This window comes from Camellia sinensis, chromosome 7, assembly GCF_055761805.1.
Source record: "Camellia sinensis isolate YWXY chromosome 7, ASM5576180v1, whole genome shotgun sequence".
Lineage (NCBI taxonomy): Eukaryota > Viridiplantae > Streptophyta > Magnoliopsida > Ericales > Theaceae > Camellia > Camellia sinensis.
This window is the reverse complement of record NC_138967.1, coordinates 99,931,799-99,959,374: the sequence shown is the minus strand read 5'-3', so window position 1 is coordinate 99,959,374 and position 27,576 is coordinate 99,931,799. Positions and strand designations below refer to the sequence as shown.

The 27,576-nt window shown below is 34.1% G+C and overlaps 1 protein-coding gene across 3 annotated transcripts in view; it reads left to right on the top strand.

Annotated features, from left to right (window-relative positions):
* LOC114317604 (uncharacterized) overlaps nt 1–22,900 on the top strand; it is a 47,982-nt gene extending 25,082 nt beyond the window's left edge. For all 3 annotated transcript variants that reach the window (XM_082878864.1, XM_082878863.1, XM_082878865.1), the window contains 7 exons: nt 11,765–12,139; nt 13,580–13,957; nt 15,360–15,737; nt 17,143–17,520; nt 18,912–19,289; nt 20,644–21,021; nt 22,432–22,900. In XM_082878864.1, coding sequence (XP_082734990.1) covers nt 11,765–12,139; nt 13,580–13,957; nt 15,360–15,737; nt 17,143–17,520; nt 18,912–19,289; nt 20,644–21,021; nt 22,432–22,581 — 2,415 coding nt within the window. In that variant the 3' untranslated portion in view covers nt 22,582–22,900. The remainder of the gene's footprint in view (nt 1–11,764; nt 12,140–13,579; nt 13,958–15,359; nt 15,738–17,142; nt 17,521–18,911; nt 19,290–20,643; nt 21,022–22,431) is intronic.
* The last annotated feature ends 4,676 nt before the right edge of the window (nt 22,901–27,576 follow it).

Genomic DNA, 27,576 nt, shown 5'->3' with positions numbered 1-27,576 from the left:
TGAAATGAAGAATTTAACAACTTTGTTTGTAACGCCCTAAAAAATAAACTAATTATATATATCATTGACATGCATTATTTAAAGAAAACACTTTAATAATTCATTATAATATCCATCAGAGTCTTACTAAACAAAAGCATTACATGTAACATCAAAGTAAATGCCCTACCGGCTTACAACTTTCCAAGCCAACACTTGGACACAAAGTATGAGTTCTAACTCAAATATAAATAAAGCCCTAGGCTTGTGTGTTTACATGTACTAACAACGAAAAACAAATAACTAAAAAATAGTCTTCAAAATCCAAGTCCTTCCAAGCTAAGTCCTTGGAGGTAGCTTATCACCTGAACCTGAAAATGATGTTCCCATAAAGGGTGAGCCACAGCCCAGTAGAAAAATACTAAACCACATATAAGCAATGAATAAAGCAATAGCATTCAACAGATGGTTAACCAAGGTAATCAATTACTTCATTTTACAGTCTCATGACACTATTATCTAAGACACGTTTTACTTTCCAATTTTATCAACATGGCTCAGAACCTGGCCAAACTTACAACAGTGAATTACATATATCATATTCACATCCTTCCAATATCAACAAACAAATGAGACTCAAGCTTAAATCAAAACACTTCATACTTCCAAATTGATACACATTTTAGTGCTGTATCAATAAAACACTTCTATATAAATAAGCACACATAAAAGTGATGCTAATGGAGTCCATCCCCTATCTCCTCCCAAACAAAATCCGGTTTAGAGGTCCATCCCCTATCTTCCCCTAAACCGTGGAGTACATCCCCTATCTCCTCCCACACAAAACAATGTATGCAAATGCAATGCTCAATCAATAAACATATTTTCTGTATCAATGCAATAGTCAAAATTATTGACTTAACCAATGTGATTAGTTTTAGTTATTCCTAATCCACATGCAATGTCTACAACAATCACGACTATCCTCCACCGATAGCCCAAAACAGTTATTTCTAAACTGAAAATAACTATGTCAACAATTCAATAGACAAATGATTCAAATTATCCAACTACGCCATTTAATCCATAAATTCCCCAATTCCATGAATTTAACCATCTTTTCCCAATTCCATGAATTTAACCATCTTTTCCCAATTCCATGAATTAATTATACAAATTAATTTAATAATACAACTAGGGTTTTTCCCAAAATTTTCCAAAGTATCCCCAACATATCAAAATACCAAAACTTAGAACAAAACCTATAAAATGGAGTAGGAAATCCCTACCTCGAAGAAAAAAACCCAAATGGTGAAGACAGAGATGAGTGCCCAAATACCAATGTGCTCCAAACAACCAACAATTCAGATTAAAACGAAGCCCTCGACTCACACACTCTTTTTAATGAAGGATCTAGGGTAGAAACACACCCTAAGTAGATCAATCCTAAGAGAGAAGGTGTGTATAGGGAGAGAAAACTCGTAACTAGGGTTTTGGAATATGAAAGTGTATGAAAAACAGATCTGAAACACGCTGCTGCCTATTTAAACCTGATAGGCTCGCTCGAGCGAAGACTTGGTCGCTCGAGCGACCAGACACAGAGAAGCTACGCTCGAGCCAAGGAAGCCTTGCTCGAGCCAACAACCCAAAAGCTCGCTCGAGCGAAAGAAAACTCGATCGAGCGAAGAACTCAAACCCTCAGGTCTGTAACCAGACACACGCTCGAGCGAAGGAACTATCGCTCGAGCGAAGAACGAACTAACACGCTCGAGCGAAGAAAAGGTCGCTCGAGCCAAGAATGCACAGCTACAGGTCCAAATCAGACGCAACCTCTCGCTCGAGCTACCAAACCCCGGCTCGAGCGAAGAACCAAAAATAACAGCTCGCTCGAGCGACAAACTCCTCGCTCGAGCGAAGATCCAAAATTCTGGACAGCAACACTTGGTTTCTAAACCCAACCGACCTGAAACAAACCTGCCCAACATCCAATAACTTCAAATAAGAAAATATGGGACAACAACAACAATTATACAATGACAGAATCTACGGAACCTAAGTTCGGATACAATAATCAAATGGGAGAAGACCGGGGTCGCTATATTGTTAAATTGTGTTAAGGTGCGGGAAAAATAATTATGGTACGACAATATCATTTTTATTCTTTTTTAGTATAAAATTGTATTATTATATTTTTAAAATATCTTTAATGATCAATTTTTCAACTAAATGTTTCAAAATAATATTTTCTAAAAGGGGATTCAAGAAATATTGTATGCTAAGAGTGGGAATAGGATAGATCGGTAAATTGTTTGGGCAAAACATCAATAAATCTCAAATTTTAATATGTTAAACAATTTGGTCCTGCCTTTTATTTTGTAGACTAATAAGTCCTACGTGAATGTTAAAAGCTCACTATAGGCCTTTTTTAGATTTCTCTCCTTTCCGAACATCAGCAACATTAATTACACCAACAACATCATCAAACATCATTAAACATCATCAAACATCAACTACATCATCAAACATCATCAACATCACCAACATCATAAAACATCATCAACATTGATCAAACATCAACTATATCATCAAACATTATCAACATCATAAAATATCATCAACATCATCAAAACATCAACTACATCATCAAACATCATCAACAACACCAACATCATAAAACATCATCAAACATCAACTACATCATTAAACATCATCAACATCACCAACATCATAAAACATTATCAAACATCAACTGCAACATCACCGACATTGTGAACATCATCAAACATCAACTACATCTTCAACCTCATCAAACATCATCAACATCATAAAACATCATCAATATCATCAAACATCAACTACATCATCATACATCACCAACATCAACAACATTGTGAACATCATCAAATATCAACTACATCTTCAACCTCATCAAACATCATTATACACCAATATGGGATACAATATATTGATGTTTATACAATATAACAAACAGAGATACCATACCAAATATAAAATATAACAAACAAAGATACCATACCAAATATAAAAAGGACTAAATGGTTTACAAAAAAACACTCAGGACTAGATAGAGCAACATTTCCCAATATGGGATTTATAAGTAATTTTTCCCAATTGTTTATGGTAATACTTTTTATTTTCAATAATAATATTTGATGTTATAATGAAACCCAATAGATTTTAATAGTCAAATATAATATATAATTTATACGAAAAAAAAATTCAAAAGTATAAAAGAAAAACCCAAACAAATATATAAGGAATTAAATTCAAACATTAGTAGCACGATCATCCCCTGGTAAGATGCGATATAATATTTGTCAATAGGGGTAAGGACCCCTAAAAAACAACCTTTCTTCAGAAGGAGGGGGATCCCCTCTAGTCCAGATTTTGGACTGGAGTGTGCTGTTTGAGCCCGTGAGGCCTATTACCCGTCCTATTCTGATGATTTAAACCTTTCATTTTGTCGGGCACTTAGTTTATTCATCCAAAAAAAAAAAAATTAGGTCAATCCCATAATTATAACTTATTCAATTTTTCACAAAAAAAAAAAAAATAGAAAATAGATAACAATTGTGTTTTTAAAATAAATCATACAATTTTTTTTTCAGTGAGAAACGTAATAAATTGAACAAGTTATAATTATGGGATCGACCTAATTTTTTGTGTGGATGAAATATACGAAGTGGCCGATAAAATAAATGGTTTGGATTATCAAAATAAGATCCGTGGTGGACTATACGGGCCCAAACAATACCCTCCAGTCCAATCCAATGGAGAAAAGTTATTGTGGAGAAGTATGAAGGTAAAGGCTTTGAATATTACCATGGAAAAAGTGTTAGGAAAGATAACATTATGGGTCTTGATTGTAAAGACAGTAAGTTCAGAAAAATTGTGGTGGGAAATATGATTTTAAAAGTTAGATATGGATTAAATATTAACTTATGAATTGATGTATGGTTTAGGTGATTTGCCATTAAGCTTTCCTCTCACAAGAATGCGATGGCAGAAGTATGGAATGGGTATTGTGTGTGCTAAAAATTGATGACATAACTAAATTGAATCGTTTATAAAGATTCAAAGAACAAAGTTGAAGAGTACGTGTACTAGATGAAATTCAAAATTTGAAACAAAGAAACTGGGAGGGCATTCTGACGATTAAGTCAGTAACAATGTCTCTCAAAGATAATCAAACAGTAACAACTCAAGCAATTAACTCACCAGTAAAAACGTACCTTTGACCCACATGTGCCTCTTTTTATATGAGAACTAGTGTTCTCCTTATCTTATAAATCTTACTACACTTATTCTCTACAAAAATAACACTAATCCAGGTCTCATCTATCCTAGTGGGATTAGGACAGACCTCTCACAAGAGTCTCAACTTATCCAACCTAAGAATCTGTCTTCTACAAAGACTCAAGTTCTACTCTGTGAGAATATGTGTTCTCTTAGGATTAGGAATAAGTGTCCTCTATATAAATGATGTATGTATTCTTTGTTCAATCAATTCAATCTAATATACAGTTGTGTTTAGAAAACTTACATGGTATCAGAGCAAGGTTTGAACCGAAACCCTAGAAGCTCTCTGTGAGTTAATCACAAATAGTATCTCGAAAATCAGCCCTCTAGTATTTTCTCTCTAAGTCGCAGGTCATGACTTCCTCTGTTTCTTCTGTGTTCGTCTGGTTCGAGCGAAGGTCTCTATTTGTCCTTCGTCTGTCATCTGGTTCATCTCCCTGGCACTCTACCTCGCAACCCATTCGTGAAAACCCTATCCTTTGGTTCGTAATCTGTCACTGGACTCGAGTCATCGTCGTCGTCGTTGGTTCTCTCCTGCTTCACTTCGCGCGATCGAAGCGCTGTCTATGCCGGCTGCTCCAGAGTCGACTTCGACTCTTGTCTTTCTCTCTTTCCCTCAATCTCTCTCTCTCTCTCTGTCTCTGTGTGTGTGGTTTGAAGTTGACCTACGGCTGTCTTTCGTGACCACCAGTTCTCCTTCATTCTTCTTTGGACCAAACAAGTTCCTGATTATTATACTTTGACCCCGTAGTTTTTTTTTTTTTGGCTGGTTATCACACTTTGTCCCCTCTTTTCCTTCTGGTTTATCATAATGTCAGAAGATAAAATTTAGGCTATTAAATGCAAACTTACTGGTGACAACTATCCTTATTGGTCTAGTGTTATGAAAAATTTTCTTCTCGGTCGAACAAAAATGGGGTTATGTTTCTGGTTCTGTTCCGCGACCATTAGACCTGAAGGAGGATGGATATCTGACTTCCTGTGATACTTGGGATTGTGATAATGCCCAAGTTCTAACCTGGTTTCATAATTCTGTGGATGACCGTATTGGAATGATGTTTTCCAAGTACAGTACTGCCAAAGAAGTGTGGGATTATTTACTCGGTGTTTATCAGCAGTCCAACTTTGCCAAGCGGTATGAGTTGGAAACAACTATTCAGAGTGCTCGTCAGCGGGAACAAACTATTCAGGACTTCTATATTGAGATGATAGGTCTCTGGGATCAGTTGGCTCTTATGGAACCACCTAGTCTCAAGATACTAGACACTTATATCGAGTTTCGGGAACAAGGTCGTTTAGTCCAGTTCTTAACAGCTCTCTCTCCTCAGTATGAGGCTATTCGAGGTGGCATCCTTCACCGATCTCCTCTTCCCTCTGTGGATGCTATTGTTCGTGAACTCTTCTCTGAGGAAACCCGTCTTAAGACGACCAGTCAGATTTTGCCTCCTTCTGTGTTCTTGGCTTCTGTCAAGCTGCCCTTGTTATCGACCCCTCCTCCTCATCAGCTTCAGGCCACTGTGAAACCCAAAAGAGGACCATTAGGGCCAGGTGGGTGTGCTTTCTGCCATCAGAGGGGTCATTGGAAGAACAACTGTCCCAAGAAGGGACATCAGCCTGCCCTGTCTTCTCAGACACAGTTCTGCGGTCCTACATCGGTTACTTTCCGACCTCCTACTGCTTATACTGCTTCTACTCTGGCTCCCGATCCTGACTTGGCTTCCTTGAGTGCTCAGGTTGCACAACTTCAGCATATCTTGTCCAATACTCAGCTATCGCCATCTGCTTCCGCTCTTACCTCTCTTTATTCAGGTTTGCTGGGGTCCTCTTCAGGTATCCCTTCTTCTGTCTGGATTTTTGATTTTGGTGCCACTCATCATATGACTCCTCACATTTCCTTACTTCAAAACTATATTCCCCCACCTGTTCCTATTACTATTAGTACTGCTAATGGGTCTGGTATGTCTGTTTTGTCTATTGGGTCTGTCTTACCATCTGCCATGTCTACTGTTACTATTTCTTTTGTTCTTTATGTCCCTCAGTTATCTGTCAGTTTATTATCTATCAGTCAACTTGATGTGTCTGGTTTTGATGTTATCTTTTCCTCTTCTGTTTTTTGTGTACAGGATCGGGTGTCTAAGAAGCAAATTGGGACCGGCCGTAGAGTTGGAGATCTCTATGTGGTTGAAAGCTTGCATCTCCCCTTATCTACCTCTCCAGTTGCACTTTTCTTATTTTAATTAGATTCTCAGTCGAGTCAGTTTTACTTATGGTATTCTCATCTCGGTCATTTGTCTGTTGACCGCTTACGGTCTTTAGCTCAGTCAGGATTGTTGGGTAAAGTTTCTCCTAGTCAAATTGATGAATGTCGGGGGTGTAAACTTGCCAAAATGTCAGCTTTACCTTTTAATAAAAGTACATCTATTTCTGTTTCTCCTTTTTCTCTTATGCATACTGATATCTAGAGACCCTCTCCTGTTCTCACTAAAGGGGGTTCAGTATACTATGTGTCTTTTATTGATGATTGCACCCGTTACACGTGAGTTTATCTTATGACTCATAAGTCTAACTTCTACCAGATATATCGTACTTTCCAGTCTATGGTCACTACACAGTTTGAATCTACTATTAAATTGTTGCAGTCTGACTTGGGTGGGGAATACTTTAAAATTGAATTCTGTGAATATTTGGCCAACTTGGGTACCATTCACCAAACTTCTTGTACTGATACACCTGCCCAAAATGGCCGAGCTGAGCGTAAACACCATCATCTTCTTGAAACAGCTAGGTCTCTTCTTCTCTCTGCCTCCGTTCCAGCTCCGTTTTGGGGTGAGGCAGTTCTTACTGCTGCTTTTCTTCTCAACTGTATGCCTATCCCCATTCTTTCTGGTCGGTCTCCTTATGAGGCTCTATTTTCTCAACTTCCTAATTACTCTCTCCTTCGTGTGTTTGGGTCTGCGTGTTTTGTCCTTTTACCCCGTAAAGATAGGACTAAACTTAGTGTCCGGTCTGTCCTATGTGTTTTTTTGGGATATAGTCTCACTCAGAAAGGTTATCGCTGTTATGACCCTGTTTCTCGTCGCCTTTATGTCTCCCGCCATGTTGCCTTTCTCGAACGTCTATCTTATTTTCAGCTTCCTCCTCTCACCGCCCCGTTTCCAAAGAGGATTTGGTTCATATTGATCCATTTCCTTCTGAGGTCCCATCTGATGAGTACATATCCACAGTTCCTCCTGAGTTTATTCCATCTTCTCGTCCTACTTCACCTCTGACTACTTCTCCTCATTTGTCTTCTCCTCATTCTTCTCCTCTGTTGTTAGTTTATTCTCGTCGCAAGGCTCCTCCTCTACTAGATGTCTCTACCCCTGCTGCTGATCCTCTTACTTTTGACGACTCTAATCCTACTACACACCGATATCCTCTTCGAGCGCGTCATCCTCTAAAAAGGTTGGGTTGGTCTAATACTTTTTTTTTTTTACTTCTTATAGTACCTTTTTGTCTGCTATTCACTCTTTTGCAGAACCTCAGTCTTACAAGGAGGCCTATCAAGATCCTCATTGGGTTCAAACTATGGAGGATGAGTTGTTTGCTCTACAGAAAACTAGTACTTGGGAGTTGGTTCCTTTACCTGCTGGTAAGAATCTGGTTGGTTGCAAATGGGTTTACAAAGTCAAGACTCATTCTGATGGTTCTCTTGAGCACTACAAAGCTCGTTTGGTGGCCAAAGGTTTCTCCCAGGAGTATGGTATTGATTTTGAGGAGACATTTGCTCCTGTTGCCAAGATGACTACTGTCCGTACTTTGATTTTTGTCGCTGCTGTTCGTTCTTGGCCTCTTTATCAGATGGATGTTAAGAATGCTTTTCTTAATGGCCATCTCACTGAGGAGGTTTACATGCGTCCTCCCCCTGGTCTTCACCATTCCTCTGGCCAAGTCTGTCGTCTTCAGCGTGCTCTATATGGTCTGAAGCAATCTCCTCGTGCTTGGTATGATCGCTTTCAGACTGCTGTTACCGAGCTTGGGTTTCATTCTTCTGCTTCCGACTCTGCTTTATTTCTAAGACATACCTTGGCTAGTTTTGTTGCTCTCTTACTATATGTAGATGATATGATCATCACTGGCTCTGACTCTGCTACTATCTCTGAGGTCAAGCAGCATCTCTTCCGCACCTTCGAAATGAAGGATCTGGGACCATTGCGGTATTTTCTTGGCATTGAGGTGGCTTCTTCTCCCAAGGGTTACTTTCTGTCCCAGACTAAGTATGCTAACGAGGTTATCCATCGTGCCAGACTTACTAACACTAAGCTGTCTGATACCCTCATTGAGCTTAATGTAAAGCTCAACACTACTGATGGGGTTCCTCTAGATGATCCTACGTTATATCGCGAGCTTGTGGGTTGCTTAGTCTATCTGACAGTTACTCGCCTTGATCTTGCCTATGTTGTCCATGTGATTCGTCAGTTTGTTTCTGTCCCTCGCTCTACACATTGGGCTGTTTTGCTTCGGATTCTTCGTTATCTTCGCAATACTATCTTTCAGGGCTTGCTGTTCTCTTCTACTTCTTCCTTAGACTCGGTGGCTTATGCTGATGTTGATTGGGCTGGTGATGTTAATGATCGTAAATCTACTTCTGGTTTCTGTATGTTTCTTGGCGATTTCCTAATTTCTTGGAAAAGCAAGAAACAGACTGTTGTTGCCCGTTCTATTGCCAAAGCTGAGTATCGTGCTATGGCTTATGCTACTGCTGAAATTATCTGGCTTCGTAATCTCTTATCTGAGTTGGGCGTTCCTCAATCTTCCCCAACCTCTCTCTATTGTGACAACCGATGTGCTATTCAAATTGCTCATAACACTGTCTTCCATGAACGGACAAAGCATATTGAGCTTGATTGTCACTTCGTCCGTCAGCATCTGCAGTCTGGCCTTATCTCCCTTCATTTTGTCTCTTCGGCTCTGCAACTTGCTGACTTCTTCACTAAGACTCACACCACTGCTCGGTTTCAGTTTTTTCTTGACAAACTCTCAGTGTTTTCTGCTAAAACACCTTGAGTTTGAGCGGGGATGTGAGAATATGTTTTCTCCTAGGATTAGGAATAAGTGTCTTATATCTGTTAGACTTCTATATATCTCAGTGATGTATTCATGTAGGATTAGGAATTAGTGGTACTCTATATAAATGATGTATGTATTCTTTGTTCAATCAATTCAATCAATATACAGTTGTGTTTAGAAAACTTACACAAATATCTCGAATATGGTGTGATAGAATCATATCTCAACCAATCACAATCATCCACGCAGTACATTGGCTAACAATCAAGCCACATGCATGATGCAAGTCCTCAATGGAATCTAAAGTTTAGAAGGGATTTGTTTGTGTAGTAAAGGGAGATGCTAGAAGAATCGTATAAGCTAATTGGAAATGTCTATCTGGTGGCCAATGAGGAAGATAAATTGTTGGGAAACTGGAGAAGGCTGTATTGTTCACACTTAAATCATTTTGCCAACATTATGCAAGCATTTTGGCTTGTAATAACGCTTTTATTAAAGTTGTTTGATTATTTATTTATTTATTTATTTGTCCTCCCTCCAAATTTAGATTTTTGCGTTGATAACATTGCTAATTAGAGGTCAGAGATCGACTCCCACAACCTCGCCATTATGAAAATGTTACTTGCCCCTACCCAAAACATCTTACGAAACTTCTTGGAAGTTCAATCCCAACCATTGATCCAATTTAAAAACTGCATTAATTGATGGATTATGCATGCTGGCTTGAGTTGTTACTAGCAATTAATCAATAACAACTTAAAGCTCAATTAATTTTACTTTAGTGTTACATTTATTAGGGGCCAATCTTGCTATATCAATATGAAAAACACAAAAACTAAACACATAATATAATATAGATATCTCACATGAGGTGAGGTCCCAAGGGTGGATCTAGGGGGGGTGCGGAGGGAGGCGACCGCACCACCGAAAATCTGAAAAATATCATATATTATGCTAGAAAATCTAAAATAATTAAAACAATAAGGATTTACACCTCCAAATTTGCACCCCTATACTGATTATCCTAGATTCATCCTTGAACATAGGAGGTCCACATGATGTGAGACCTACATTTTATGACACATCTGTATTTCATTTTTTGATTAATCTTGCGACTATGGTTTTCTATTTCGATAGATAAAAATTCTACAAGAGTTTCATAATAGGGAAAATTATTACTTTCACACCATACTGAAGGTCAAATAGAATTGCAATTGACTTAAATGAGCTGAAAAGCCTACACAATAAAAACCTTACTAGCAAAGGCACCTGATGATTAATTTTAATTTTTTTTTCTATTCCATAGGTCAAATACTTACACATATCGCATGATTTTCTCAATTTAAAAGTAGGGTAAATTATAAATACATACCTTGATATTTGCTTAAAATATAAATTACTCTTTATGGTTTTAGAAATTATAAATACTCCATTGTTAGAATTTTTTGTTTAACTGAATTATTAGAAAAAATAAAATTTCTAATTACTCTCTTATATAACACTAAAATTACTTGAATTGTTAATTGAAATATATTTATGCCATTATTAAAAATATTAATTGACTTGATTTATTAATGGAAAGAGCGATTTGTTATATGACTGGAAACTTAAAGGAGCAACATGCAATTTCTAAGATCACATGGGACAATCTGTATTTTCAATAAACCTCAAATGGTGTGTTTTTATAAGGGACTTGGCTTTTCTCTAGTTGAAACTTCAAATGGAACAGACAGTTAAGGTCGCATACTGATAAGAGTCATTAAACGGAGGTCTCTTACCAGTAAGGGTTTATGAAATTTTAACTCTTTGTTTAGTTAAATTTTTCTTAAACTCTTAGAGGGAAGAGACCTCCGTTTAATGACTTTTATTGGTAAGAGATCTCAACTGTCTTGTCCAGTTGAAATTTCAACTGGAGACAAGCGATTCCCTTTTATAAAATCATATAGAACACAGATTATCAAAGCCAAATAGAAAAAATCACGATGAAATGTGAACAGAATGTGAAGCCTGATTTTCCCTCATTTTGTACTTTTAATTTGTCGAACAATCAATTTTGAGAAAGGGTGGATTTATGGTGGGTTGAAAATTTCTTAATATGTTCAATTGTTGATTTGTTGTCAAACCAATCAAACCAACGCGTGCACAACACCTATTGCACAATGTATTACTTCCAATCTATTATAGTTTCTATTACATGAAACAAAATCATTAATTGTTTTTGGGTGAATAATCATTAATTGTTATGGAACCAACAATTTAAGTTTTGGCATTAAGTGGAACATAGTAAAATCAATTTATTGGACTTAAAATGATTGACTAATTAAGACTAACATCAATTTATTGGGATACATTGTACTGTTGTTATAATGCTGACCTTGGAGTCTAATGTTTAACAATTGTGTTATGAATGCTGCAGGTTACATTCCCTGCCTTGGAGACATTGTATATTATTGGACTAACAAAGATAACAGAGATATGGGATAGGAAATTACTTCTATCAGAGTTCTTTCAACAATTGAGAGACGTGGACATCTTGCGCTGTGAGAAACTGGTGAATGTCGGTTCGTTTAATATGCCGCAACAATTACCAAAACTAGAAAAACTTAATGTCAGTTTTTGTCGAGAGCTGAAAGTAATAGTATTGAAGAATGGGGGGAAAGAAGAAGAAAAAGCTAAAAACAACAATAATACCATCTCATTCCCTCAACTAACGAGTTTGAGACTTGAAGATTTGCAGAGCCTCAAAAGCTTTTTCACCTCTAGATCTAAAGCACAATCCCTCTTCAGCCAGGTATGAATGTCCTCATCAGTTTTTGTTGCACATGACCTGTAAAACCAGAAACACAAATGTATATATACATATATGTAAATGTATGTATGCTTGTATGTATTTTACCTAGATTAGACTTCCCTCCTAACAATAATCTACATTCAAATGTGTTATTTGGGCCTGTGGGCCCACTACGAGTCCCATTTTAATTATTCAAACCATGCATTTTTTAGGATTCTTCAATTATATCATCCGCAAAAAAAAAAAATTAAATCAATTTGATAATTTTAGCCTTTTCCAATTTATCGTGTTTGTCATTAAGTAGAAGGATGGTTTTTTTATTTTATATTTTTATTTTTTTCCCGAACACACTTATGGTTCATTTTTTTAGATACAATTGTAATAAATTAAATAGGCTCAGAATATTGGATCAATCTTTTTTTTATTATTTTATTTTATAGATGATATACACTAAGGACTTTACAAAATGAAAATTTTAAATCATTAAAACATGACCCATGGTGGATTCCCAGGGCCCGAAAGGCACCCTTGTTGGACATGTATTGATAATGTATATTTATATTGAATCTTTCATACTTTTCAATTTAATAGTTTGACATTTGCTTGAATATTACTATCTAAAAACTTGAAAAAATAAAATAGTAAAATTCAAGGTTTTAGATAAACCTCAAATGGTGTGTTTTTATAAGGGAATTTAGCTTTTCTCTAGTTGAAAGTTCAAATCGAACAGACAGTTCAGATCTCTTTCCGATAAGAGTCATTAAACAAAGGCCTCCAACCATTAATAGTTTATGAAATGTACTGGCCCATTATTTTAACTCTTGGATTAGTTAAATTTTTCATAAACTCTTAACGGGAAGAAACCTCCGTTTAATGACTTTTATCGGCAAGAGATCTAAACTGTCTTGTCAAGTGGAAATTTCAACTAGAGACAAGCGATTACCTTTTATAAATTCATAGAACACAGGTTATCAAAGTTTAATAGAAAAAATCACGATGAAATATGAAAATAATGCAAATCCTAATTTTCTCTCATTTTGTACTTTAAATTTGTCAAACCCATCAATTTTGAGAAAGGGTGGATTTAGGGTGGGTTGAAATTTTTTAATATGTTAAATTGATTATTTGCTGTCAAAACAATCAAACCAACTTGTGCACAACACCTATTGCACAATGAGGACAAAAGGTTGCACTAATGCAACAAAAAGATTTATTACTTCCAATCTATCATAGTTTCTATAAGATGAGACAAAATCAATAATTGTTATGGAAACAACAATTTAAGTCTTGGCATTAATTGGAACATAGTAAAATCAATTTATTGGACTTAAATGATTGACTAATTAAGATTAACATCAATTTATTGGGCTACGTTGTATTGCTTGTTATAATGTTGACCTTGGAGTCTAATGTTTAACAATTATGTTATCAATGTTGTAGGTTACATTTCCTGCCTTGAAGACATTGTATATTGCTGGACTAACAAAGATAACAGAGATATGGGATACGGAACTACTTCCATCAGAGCCCTTTCGACAATTGAGAGACGTGGACATCTTGCGCTGTGAGAAACTGCTGAATGTTGGTTCGTCCTATATGCCCCGACAATTACCGAAACTACAACAACTTTATGTTTGCTTTTGTCAAGAGCTGAAAGTGATAGTATTGAATGATTGGGGGGAAGAAGAAGAAAAAGAAGAATACAACAATAATACCATCTCGTTCCCTCAACTAACGAGTTTGAAACTTGTCCAGTTGCAGAGCCTTGAAAGCTTTTTCACCTCAAGATTCGAAACACAATCCCTCTTCACTAGCCAGGTATGAATATCCTCATCCTTTTTTGTTGCACATGACCTGTAAAAACAGAAACACATGTGTATATATACCTATATGTATATGTATGTATGTTTGTATGTATTTTTACTTAGATTAGGCTTTTCTCCTATCCATAATCTATAATCAAATGTGTTGTTTGGGCCATTGGGCCCACTATGAGTATCATTTTAATTATTCAAACCGTGCATTTTTTAGGATTCTTTGTTTATATCATCCCGAAAAAAATTAAATCAGTTCGATAATTTTTGGCTTTTCAATTTATCGTGTTTCTCATTAAACAAAAGGATGGTGTTTGTTTTTTCAACACATTTATCATTCATTTTTTTAGATACAATTGTAAAATTAAATAGGCTAGACTATTAGATCGATCTTTTTTCTAGATGATATACACTAAAGACTTTACACAATGAAAATTTCAAATCATCAAAACGTAACCCATGGTGGACTTCCACGGCCCGAAAGGCACCCTTGTTAGCCATGTATTGATAATGTGTATTTATTTTGAATCTTTCATATTTTCCAATTTAATACTTTGATATTTGTTTGAATATTACAATCTAAAAACTTGAAAAAATGAAATAGTAAAATTCAAGATTTTAGATAAACCTCAAATGGCGTGTTTTTATAAGGGAATTTGGCTTTTCTCTAGTTGAAAGATCAAATGGAACAAACAGTTAAGGTCTCTTACCAATAAGAGTCATCAAACGGGGGTTGCTTACCCGTAAGAGTTTATGAAATGCATTGGCCTGTTATTTTAACTCTTGGTTTAGTTTAAATCTTTTCATAAACTCTTAGTGGTAAGAGATCTCCGTTTAATGGCTTTTACCGGTAAGAGATCTCAACTGTCTGGTGCAGTTGAAATTTCAACTGGAGACAAGCAATCCCCTTTTCTAAAATCACGGAACACAGATTATCAAAGTCAAATAGAAAAAATCAAGATGAAATGTGAAAATAATGTGAAGTCTAATTTTCTCTAATTTTGTAATTTTATTCTTCCAAACCCAGCAATTTTGAGAAAGAGTGGATTTATAGTGGGTTAAAATTTTCCTAATATGTTCAATAGATGATTTGTTGCCAAAACAATCAAACACACTTGACCACAACACCTATTGCACAATGAGGACAAAAGGTTGCACTAATGCAACAAAAAAGATTTATTACTTCCAATCTATTATAGTTTCCATTACATGAAACAAAATAATTAATTGTTATGGAACCAACAATTTAAGTTTTGGCATTAAGGGGAACATAGTAACATCAATTTATTGGACTTAAATGATTGAATAATTAAGAGTAAGATCAATTTATTGGGCTACATTGTACTTCTTGTTTTAATGTTGACCTTGGAGTCTAATGTTTAACAATTATGTCACGAATATTGCAGGTTACATTCCCTGCCTTGAAGAAATTGTATATTATTGGACTTACAAAGATAACAGAGATATGGGATAGGAAATTAATTCCATCAGAGTCCTTTCGACAATTGAAAGACGTGGACATCTTGCACTGTGAGAAACTAGTGAATGTTGGTTCGTCCAATATTCCTCGACAATTACCGAAACTAAAACAACTTAATGTCAGTTTTTGTCGAGAGCTGAAAGTAATAGCATTGAAGAATAGGGGAGAACAAGAAGAAAAAGCTGAAAACAACAATAATACCATCTCGTTCCCTCAACTAACACGTTTGAAACTTAAAGATTTGCAGAGCCTCGAAAGCTTTTTGACCTCCAGATCCGAAACACAATCCCTCTTCACTAGCCAGGTATGAACGTCCTCATCGTTGTTTGTTGCACGTCACCTGTAAAACCAGAAACACAAATGTATATATACATACATGTATATGTATGTATGTATTTTACTTATATTAGGCTTCCCTCCTATCAACAATCTACATTCAAATGTGTTATTTGGGGCCGTGGGCCCACTACGAGTCCCATTTTAATTATTCGAATTGTGCATGTTTTAGGATTCTTCATTTATGTCATCCGCAAAAAAATATTAAATCAATTTGGTAATTTTAGCCTTTTCAATTTATTGTGTTTGTCATTAAACAAAAGGATAGTTTTTTTTTTTTTAAAAAAAAAAAAACACTTATCATTCATTTCTTTAGATACAATTGTAATAAATTAAATAGGTTTAGATTATTGGATCAATCTTTTTTTTTAGATGATATACACTAAGGACTTTACAAAATGAAAATTTCAAATCATCAAAACGTGACCCATGGTGGGCTCCCAGGGCCCGAAAGGCACCCTTGTTGGGCATGTATTGATATTGTGTATTTATATTGAATCTTTCATATTTTCAATTTAATACTTTGACATTTGCGTGAATATTACTATCTAAAACTTTGAAAAAATAAAATAATAAAATTCAAGGTTTTAGATAAACCTCAAATGGTGTGTTTTTATAAGGGAATTTAGCTTTTCTCTAGTTGAAAGTTCAAATGGAACAGACAGTCCAGGTCTCTTACCGATAAGAGTCATTAAATGAAGGCCTCTTACCAGTAAGAGTTTATGAAATGCATTGGCTCATTATTTTAGCTCTTGGTTTAGTTAAATGTTTTCATAAACTCTTAGTGATTAGAGAACCCCGTTTAATGACATTTATTGGTAAGAGATCTCAATTTTCTAGTCCAGTTGAAATTTCAACTAGAGACAAGCGATTCTATTTTATAAAATCATAGTTTACAGATTATCAAAGTCAAATAGAAAAAATCACAATGAAATGTGAAAATAATGTGAGGCCTGATTTTCTCTCATTTTGTACTTTTAATTTGTTGAATCTATTAATTTTGAGAAAGGGTGGATTTATGGCGGGTAGAAATTTACTTAATATGTTCAATTGATGATTTGCTGTCAAAAAAATCAAACCAACTCGTGCACAACACCTACTGAACGATGAGGACAAAAGGTTGCACTAATGCAACAAAAAGATTTATTACTTCCAATCTACAATAGTTTCCATTACATGAAACAAAATCATTAATTTTTATGGAACCTACAGTTTTAGTTTTGGCATTAATTGGAACATAGTAAAATCAATTTATTGGACTTAAATGATTGACTAATTAAGAGTAACATCAATTTATTGGGCTACATTGTACTGCTTGTTATAATGTTGACCTTGGAGTCTAATGTTTAACAACTATGTTATCAATGTTGCAGGTTACATTCCCTGCCTTGAAGACATTGTATATTGATGGACTAACAAAGATAATAGAGATATGGGATACAAAATTACTTCCATCAGAGTCCTTCCGACAATTGAGAGGTGTGGACATCTTACGTTGTGAGAAATTGGTGAATGTCGGTTCGTTCTATATGTCCCGACAATTACCGAAACTACAACAACTTAATGTTAGGTGTTGTCGAGAGCTGAAAGTAATAGTATTGAAGATTGGGATGGAAGAAGAAGGAAAAGCAGAAAACAACAATAATACCATCTCGTTCCCTAAACTAAGGAGTTTGAGACTTAAAGATTTGCAGAGCCTCGAAAGCTTTTTCTCCTCTAAATCCGAAACACAATCCCTCTTCACTAGCCAGGTATGAATGTCCACATCCTTTTTTGTTGCACATGACCTATTAAACCAAAAACACATGTGTATATATACATATATGTATATGTTTGTATGTATTTTTACTTAGATTAGGCTTTTCTCCTATCCATAATCTATACTCAAATGTGCTCTTCTGGCCCTTGGGCCCACTACGAGTCTCATTTTAATTACTCGAACAGTGCATTTTTTAGGATTCCTGGTATATATAATCCCGAAAAAAATTAAATCAATTCAATAAGTTTAGGCTTTTCAATTTATCGTGTTTGTCATTAAACAAAAGGATTTTTTTTTCCAACACACTTATCATTCATTTTTTTAAATACAATTGTAATAAATTAAATAGGCTAAGATTATTGGATCGATCTTTTTTCTGGATGATATACATTAAGGACTTTAGAAAATGAAAATTTTAAATCATCAAAACATGACCCATGGTGGACTCCCACGGCACGAAAGGCACCCTTGTTGGCCATGTATTGATAATGTGCATTTATTTTGAATCTTTTATATTTTCCAATTTAATACTTTGACATTTGCTTGAATATTACATTCTAAAAACTTGAAAAAAATAAAATAGTAAAATTCAAGTTTTTAGATAAACCCCAAATAGCATGTTTTTAAAAGGGAATTTGGCTTTTCTCTAGTTGAAAGATCAAATGGAATAGACAGTTAAGGTCTCTTGACGATAAGAGTCATTAAATGGAGGTCGCTTACCAGTAAGACTTTATGAAATGCATTGGCTCATTATTTTAACTTTTGGTTTAGTTAAATCTTTTCATAAACTCTTAGCGGTAAGAGACCTCCGTGTAATGACTTTTATCGGTAAGAGATCTCAACTGTCTGGTCCAGTTGAAACTTCAACTGGAGATAAGCAATTCCCTTTTCTAAAATCACAGAGCACAGATTAGCAAAGTCAAATAGAAAAAATCAAGGTGAAATGTGAAAATAATGTAAATCCTAATTATCTCTCATTTTGTAGTTTTAATCTGCGAAACCCATCGATTTTGAGAAAGAGTGGATTTATAGTCGGGTAAAATTTTCCTAATATGTTCAATTGATGATTTGCTGTCACAACAATCAAACGAACTCAAGCACAACACCTATTGCACAATGAGGACAAAAGGTTGCACTAATGCGACAAAAAGATTTGTTACTTCCAATCGATTATAGTTTCCATTACATGAAACAAAATCAATAATTGTTATGGAAACAACAATTTAAGTTTTGGCATTAAGTGGAACATAGTAACATCAATTTATTGGACTTAAATGATTAACTAATTAAGAGTTACATCAATTTCTTGGGCTACATTGTATTGCCTGTTTTAATGCTAACCATGGAGTCTAATGTTTAACAATTATGTCATGAATATTGCAGGTTACATTCCCTGCCTTGCAGAAATTGTATGTTATTGGACTTACAAAGATAACAGAGATATGGGATAGGAAATTAGTTCCATCAGAGTCCTTTCGACAATTGAGAGACGTGGACATCTTGTGCTGTGAGAAATTGGTGAATGTCGGTTCATCCAATATGCCTCAAAAATTACCGAAACTAGAAAAACTTAATGTTTGGTTTTGTCGAAAGCTGAAAGCAATAGTATTGAAGAATGAGAGGGAAGAAGAAGAAAATGCAGAAAACGACAATAATACCATCTCGTTCCCTCAACTAACGAGTTTGACCCTTGAAGATTTGCAAAGCCTCAAAAGCTTTTTCACATCTAGATTTGAAACTCAATCCCTCTTCACTAGCCAGGTATGAATGGCCTCATCAGTTTTTGTTGCACATGACCTGTAAAACCAGAAACACATATGTACATATACATATATGTATATGTATGTATGTTTGTATGTATTTTACTTAGATTAGGCTTCCGTCCTGTCAATAATCTACATTCAAATGTGTTATTCGGGCCCGTGGGACCACTACTAGTCCCATTTTAATTATTCAAACTGTGCATTTTTTAGGATTCTTCATTTATATCATTTGGAAAAAAAAAATTAATTTGATAATTTTAGCCTGTTCGTGTTTATCATTAAACAAAAGGATTTTTTTTATAAATATTTTTAATTTTTTTTTAAACACACTTATCATTCATTTTTTTAGATACAATTGTAATAAATTAAATAGGCTCAGATTATTGGATCAATCTTTATTTTTTTAGATGATATACAGTAAAGACTTTACAAAATGAAAATTTTAAATCATCAAAACGTGACCCATGGTTAACTCCCAGGGCTGGAAAGGCACCCTTGTTGGCCATGTATTGATAATGTGTATTTATATTGATTCTTTCATACTTTTAATTTAATACTTTGACATTTGTTTGAATATTACTATCTTAAAACTTGAAAAAATGAAATAGTAAAATTCAAGGTTTTAAATAAACTGCAAATGTTGTGTTTTTCAAAGGGAATTTGGCTTTTCTCTAGCTGAAAGTTCAACTGGAACAGACAGTTCAGGTCTCTTACCGATAAGGCCTCTTACCAGTAAGAGTTTATGAAATGCATTGGTTCATTATTTTAACTCTTGGTTTAGGAAAAATGTTTCCATAAACTCTTAGTGATAAGAGACCTCCGTTTAATGACATTTAGAAGTAAGAGACCTCAATTTTCTGGTCCATTTGAAATTTCAACTGGAGACAAGCGATTCCTTTTTATAAAATCACAGAACACAGTTTATCAAAGTAAAATAGAAAAAATCATGATAAAATGTGAAAACCATGTGAAGCCTTATTTTCTCTCATTTTGTACTTTTAATCCGTCGAACCCATCAATTTTGAGGAAGGGTGGGTTTATGACGGGTAGAAATTTTCTTAATATGTTAAATTGATGATTTGCTATAAAAAAAAATCAAACGAACTCCTGCACAACACCTACTGGACAATGAGGACAAAAGGTTGCACTAATGCAACAAAAAGATTTGTTACTTCCAATCTATAATAGTTTCCATTACATGAAACAAAATCATTAATTGTTATGGAACCGACAATTTAAGTTTTGGCATTAATTGGAACATAGTAAAATCAATTTATTGGGCTACATTGTATTGCTTGTTATAATGCCGACCTTGGAGTCTAATGATAACAATTATGTTATCAATGTTGTAGGTTACATTCCCTGCCTTGAAGAAATTGTATATTGATGGACTATCAAAGATAATTGAGATATGGGATACAAAATTACTTCCATCAGAGTCCTTCCGACAATTGAGAGACGTGGACATCTTGCGCTGTGATAAACTGGTGAATGTTGGTTCGTCCTATATGCCTCGACAAGTACCGAAACTACAACAACTTAATGTTAGGTGTTGTCAAGAGCTGAAAGTAATAGTATTGAAGAATAGGGGGGAAGAAGAAGAAAAAGCAGAAAACAACAATAATACCATCTCGTTCCCTCAACTAACGAGTTTGAAACTTGAAGATTTGCAGAGCCTCGAAAGCTTTTTCACCTCTAGATCCGAAACACAATCCCTCTTCACTAGCCAGGTATGAATGTCCTCATCCTTTTTTGTTGCCGATGACTTGTAAAACCAGAAACACGTGTATATATATACATATATGTATATATATGTATGTTATGTATAGTTGTATGTATTTTTTCTTAGATTAGGCTTTTCTCCTATCCATAATCTATATTCAAATGTGTTGTTCTGGCACTTAGGCCCACTAGAAGTTCCATTTTAATTATTCAAACCGTGCATTTTTTTAGGATTCTTCGTTTATATAATCCTGAAAAAAATTAAATCAATTCGATAATTTTAGCCTTTTCTATTTATCGTGTTTGTCATTAAACAAAAGGATGATTTTTTTTTTCAACACACTTATCATTCATTTTTTTAGATACAATTGTAACAAATTAAATAGGCTAAGATTATTTGATTGATGTTTTTTCTAGATGATATACACTGAGGAATTTGCAAATGAAAATTTTAAATCATCAAAACGTGACTCATAGTGGACTCCCACGGCCCGAAAGGCACCCTTGTTGGTCATTTATTGATAATGTGTATTTATTTTGAATCTTTCATATTTTCCAATTTAATACTTTGACATTTGCTTAAATATTACTATCAAAAAACTTGAAAAAATAAAACAGCAAAATTCAAGGTTTTAGATAAACCTCAAATGGCATGTTTTTGTAAGGGAATTTGGCTTTTCTCTTGTCGAAAGATGAAATGGATTTGACTGCTAAGGTCTCTTACTAATAAGAGTCATTAAACGGAGGTCGCTTACTAGTAAGAGTTTATGAAATGCATTGGCTCATTATTTTAGCTCTTGGTTTAGTTAAATCTTTTCATAAACTCTTAGTGGTAAGAGACTTTTTTTAATTACTTTTACTGGTAAGAGATCTCAATTGTCTGGTCCAGTTGAAATTTCTATTGGAGACAAGCTATTCCATTTTCTAAAATCACGGAACACAGATTATCAAACTCAAATAGAAAAAATAATGATGAAATGTGAAAATAGTGTAAAGCCTGATTTTCTCCCATTTTGTAATTTTAATATGCCAAACCAATCAATTTTGAGAAAGACTGGATTTATAGTGGGTTGAAATTTTCTTAATATGTTCAATTGATGATTTGCTATCAAAACATTCAAACCAACACGTGCACAACACCTATTGCACAAGGAGGACAAAAGGTTGCACTAATGCAACAAAAAGATTTATTACTTCCAATCTATTATAGTTTCCATTACATGAAAAGAAAATCATTAATTCTTATGGAGACAACAATTTAAGTTTTGGCATTAAATAGAGCATAGTAGAACCAATTTATTGGACTTAAATGATTGACTAATTAAGAGTAACATCAATTTATTGGGCTACATTGTACTACTTGTTATAATGCTGACCTTGGAGTCTAATGTTTAACAATTATGTTACGAATATTACAGGTTACATTCCCTGCCTTGGAGACATTGTATATTACTGGACTAACAAAGATAACAGAGATATGGCATAGGAATTTAGTTCCATCAGAGTCCTTTCGACAATTGAGAGACCTGGTCATCTTGCGCTGTGAGAAACTGGTGAATGTCGGTTAGTCCAATATGCCAGACAATTACCGAAACTAGAATAACTTAATGTTAGGTGTTGTCGAGTGCTGACAGTAATAGTATTGAAAATTGGGGGGGAAGAAGAAGGAAAAGTAGAAAACAACAATTATACCATCTCGTTCCCTCAACTAACGAGTTTGAGACTTGAAGATTTGCAGAGCCTCGAAAACTTCTAGATCCAAAACACAATCCCTCTTCATTTGCTAGGTATGAATGTTCTCATCATTTTTTTTTGTTGCAGATGACCTCTAAAACCAGAAACACGTGTGTATATATACATATATGTCTATGTATGTTTGTTTGTATGTATTTTTTCTTAGATTAGGCTTTTCTCCTCTCCATAATCTATATTCAAATGTGTAGTTCTGGCCCTTGGGCCCACTACGAGTCCCATTTTAATTATTGAAACCGTGCATTTTTTAGGATTCTTCGTTTATATAATCCTGAAAAAAATTAAATCAATTTGATAATTTTAGCCTTTTCAATTTATCGTGTTTGTCATTAAACAAAAGGATGGTCGTTTTTCCAACACACTCATTATTCATTTTTTTAGATACAATTGTAATAAATTAAATTGGCTAAGATTATTGAATCGATCCTTTTTTTATTTTTATTTTTGATGATATACACTAAGGAGTTTACAAAATGAAAAATTTAAATTATTAAAACGTGACTCATGGCGGACTCTCATGGCCCGAAAGGCACCCTTGTTGGCCATGTATTGATCATGTGTATTTATTTTGAATCTTTCATATTTTCCAATTTAATACGTGGACATTTTCTTGAATATTACTATCTAAAAATTTGAAAAAATAAAATAGTAAAATTCAAGGTTTTAAATAAACCTTAAATGGTGTGTTTTTTTATATGGGATTTGGCTTTTCTCTAGTTGAAAAATGGAATAGATAGTTAAGGTCTCTTATCGATAAAAGTAATTAAACAAAGGTATCTTACCTGTAAGAGTTCATGAAATGCATTGGCCCGTTATTTTAACTTTTGGTTTAGTTAATGTTTTCATAAACTCTTAGCGGTAAGAGACCTCCGTTTAATGACTGTTGCCGGTAAGAGATCTCAATTGTCTGGTTCAGTTGAAATTTTAACTGGAGACATGCGGTTCCGTTTTATAAAATCACATAATATAGATTATAAAAGTCAAATAGAAAAAATCACGATGAAATGTGAAAATAATGTGAAACCTAGTTTTCTCTCATTTTCTACTTTTAATCTGTCAAACCCATCAATTTTGAGAAATGGTGGATTTATAGTTGGTTGAAGTTTTCTTAATATGTTCAATTAATGATTTGCTGTCAAAACAATCAAACCAACTCGTGCACTGCACCAATTGCACAATGAGAACAAAAGGTTGCTCTAATGCAGCAAAAAGATTAATTACTTCCAATCTATTACAGTTTCTGTTACATGAAACAAAATCATTAATTGTTATGGAACCAACAATTTAAGTTTTGGCATTTAGTGGAGCATAGTAAATTCAATTCATTGGACTTAAATGATTGACTAATTAAGAGTAACATCCATTTATTGGGCTACATTGTACTGCTTGTTATAATGCTGACATTGGAGTCTAATGTTTAACAATTTTGTTATGAATGTTTCAAGTTACATTCCCTGCCTTGGAGACATTGTATATTACTGGACTAACAAAGATAACAGAGATATGGGATAAGAAATTACTTCCATCAAAGTCCTTTTGACAATTGAGAGACGTGGACATCTTGTGCTATGAGGAATTGGTGAATGTCGGTTCGTCCAATATGCCTCGACAATTACTGAAACTAGAAAAACTTAATGTAATTTTATCGAGAGCTGAAAGTAATAGTATTGAAGAATGTGGGGGAAGAAGAAGAAAAAGAAAAAAACAACAATAATACTGTCTCGTTCCCTCAACTAACAAGTTTGAAACTTGGAGATTTGCAGAGCCTCAAAAGCTTTTTCACCTCTAGATCTGAAACACAAACCCTCTTCACTAGCCTGGTATGAATGTCCTCATCCTTTTTTGTTGCACATGACCTGTAAAACCAGAAACACAAATGTATATATACGTATATGTATATGTATGTTTGTATGTATTTTTACTTAGATTAGGCTTCTCTCATGTCCATGATCTATATTCAAATGTATTGTTCAGCCCCGTGGGCCCACTATGAGTCCCTTTTTAATTATTTGAACCGTGCATTTTTTTGGATTTTTCGTTTATATCATCCAGAAAAAAATTAAATCAATTTGATAATTTTAGTTTTTTGCAATTTATCATGTTTGTCATTAAACAAAAGGATGATTTTTTTTATTTTTTATTTTTTATTTTTTTGTTTTTATTTTTTTAAATTTTTTAACACACTTGTCATTCATTTTTTTAGATACAATTGTAATAAATTAAATAGGCTAAGATTATTGAATCGATCTTTTTTTTTTATAGATGATATACACTAAGGACTTTACAAAATGAAAATTTTAACTCATCAAAACGTGACCCGTGGTGCACTCCCACAGCCCGAAAGGCATCCTTGTTGGCCATGTACTGATAATGTGTATTGTTTTCAATCTTTCCAATTTAATACTTTGACTTTTGCTTGAAAATTACTATCTAAAAACTTGAAAAAATATTTCTAATGTTTATTTATTTTGAATCTTTAATATTTTCCTTTTTAATACTTTGGCATTTGCTTCAATATTACTATCTAAAAACTTGAAAAAATAAAATGGTTCATATAATATTTTCATAAAAAAATTTTGAATTTTGAATTTTGAATTTTCCAAATTTTGAATTTTCATAAAAAAATTATACAAATTTTAATTTTATCCCTAAGTTAAGTTGTCATAGTTCATATAATATTTTCCTTTTTTTTTTTTTTTTTGGTGTGTGAAACAAAAATAATACCACCATTTTATTGCTTTAGGCTATGTTTGGTTTATAAATTTGGAGAAAATTTTGGAAAAGGAAAGTGAAAATGTATGTGAAATGTAGGTAAAATGAGAGATAGTCAAACCGAACATTTCACCTAGTTTTTCCCTAGTTTTTTAAATCACTTTCCAAATTCATAAACCAAATACAGTCTTCGAGAAAGAAGTAAATGAGAGATAGTCAAAACCGAACAAAATTACAAAAATATAAAACAACATAACAAAGAACGAAACAAGACCTTGGTAGAACAAACTTAAAACATGACCAACTTAAAACATGATGACTAGATTAGTATCTTAAGTAGAGAACAATGTGGGACTTTGGTGGAATGAATGGCTTTGTGAACAAAAATATGCTTCCTTAAAGTTAAGCTATGATCGGTTAGAATCTAGTGATGCAAAATCATGCTTCTTGCTATGTTGTTTCTTTCTTGAAGATGTTAATATTTCAATTGAAGTGTTGGCGAGACACTCCATAGTGAGAAGTTTGCTTGGACAAAACAAAAATACACTAATGAGAGCAAGCCGTTAATTACTTACAGTGGTTGATATCCTCAAAGATGCTTGTTTGTTATTAGAAGGCGAAGATGAAAACTTTGTCAAAATGCATGATGATGTCATTCGAGATGTTGCTCTTTCAATTGTAAAAGATGATGGAAAGGAAAACATGGTGTCAAAGAGTGGCCCGAGAAAGATACGTGCGAATCTTACTCAGCAATCACATTAAGGTTCGACAACACTCCTGAGCTTTCGGGTGATTTGGTATGTGCACAACTCCACACCTTGACCATACTATAGGAATGGGATATCAGTCCTTTGCTTAATGTTCCAGATAGGTTTTTTAGTGGAATGGAGAAACTTACAATTTTAGAATTGAATGGAATCTGCATGTTGCCTCCATTATCTATTGCAAATTTGGTTAACCTTCGGATGTTATTGTTAGTTTGTTGTAAGACATAGCTATACTCAAGGATCTAAATAATAACCTTAAAATACTTAGCCTTTGAGGTTCTAATATCGAGGTTTTCCATTAGAGATAGGACAATTGACTCGCCATCAGTTGTTAGATCTGGGAAATTATGAATAGCTCACAGAGATTCCACAAGGTGTCATGTCCAATTTGTCTCGCCTGGAAGAATTATACATTTTAGATGATGTGCGTGTGTTTAGGGAGGAAAGAAGCAAAGTGAATCTTGACGAATTGAGGAAATTAATGCAATTAACCACTTTACAGATTCACATACCAAATGTCATGCTATTGCCCAAGGAATTCTTCTTTGAAAACTTGATAAGATTTAAAATATCAGTGGGTAAGGGATATCATTTTTATAGAACTAATTCAAAGTCGTGTAAATTAAAACAACAATTAAAGATTGTAGGTTGGAATATCTCTTCTCCCTGTCCTGTGCAAGAGGATTTCCACGACTCCAGAGACTACAAATATTTGATTGTGCGATGATAGAAGCAATAGTTGGAATTGAAGAGGAAAAATATGAAGATGAACTCTCAAGTTAGGCAATTAATTTCAGTTAGTTGAAATATTTGTGTCTCCAGAATCTACCCAAGCTCATAAGCTTCTACCCCAAAGTGGAGAAGATGTCAACATCAGAAGGAAATTCTTCTACCTAGGCACAATTTTTGTTTAATGAAAAGGTATGCTTTATCTATACACTTTTTATTTTCTTTAATCCATTTTATCTAGTTTTTATAAAATACATTAGGAATACAATCAAACAGTGCTAGGGTCTTTTCAATAAAAATCCAAATTGTTAATCCTTGAAAAAATCACCAAATTGTTGGTCACACAGTGGCAAGCATGAAATCATTCCAACAAATTAGGATTTTAAAAATAAAAAATTATGAATAAAATTAATTTTTAAGAAAAAAATATTTAAATTGTCAAAAGTATCATTGTTGTATGTTTATCGATGAAATTACATATTTACTGATAAATTATTATCGTTTTTTGACCAAAATTTGTCTAAATGTGAACATCTTATGCATCAAATTGTTTTCTCTTAAAGTGTATTTATTAACAACATTTTTAAAATTTTGAGGCAAAAA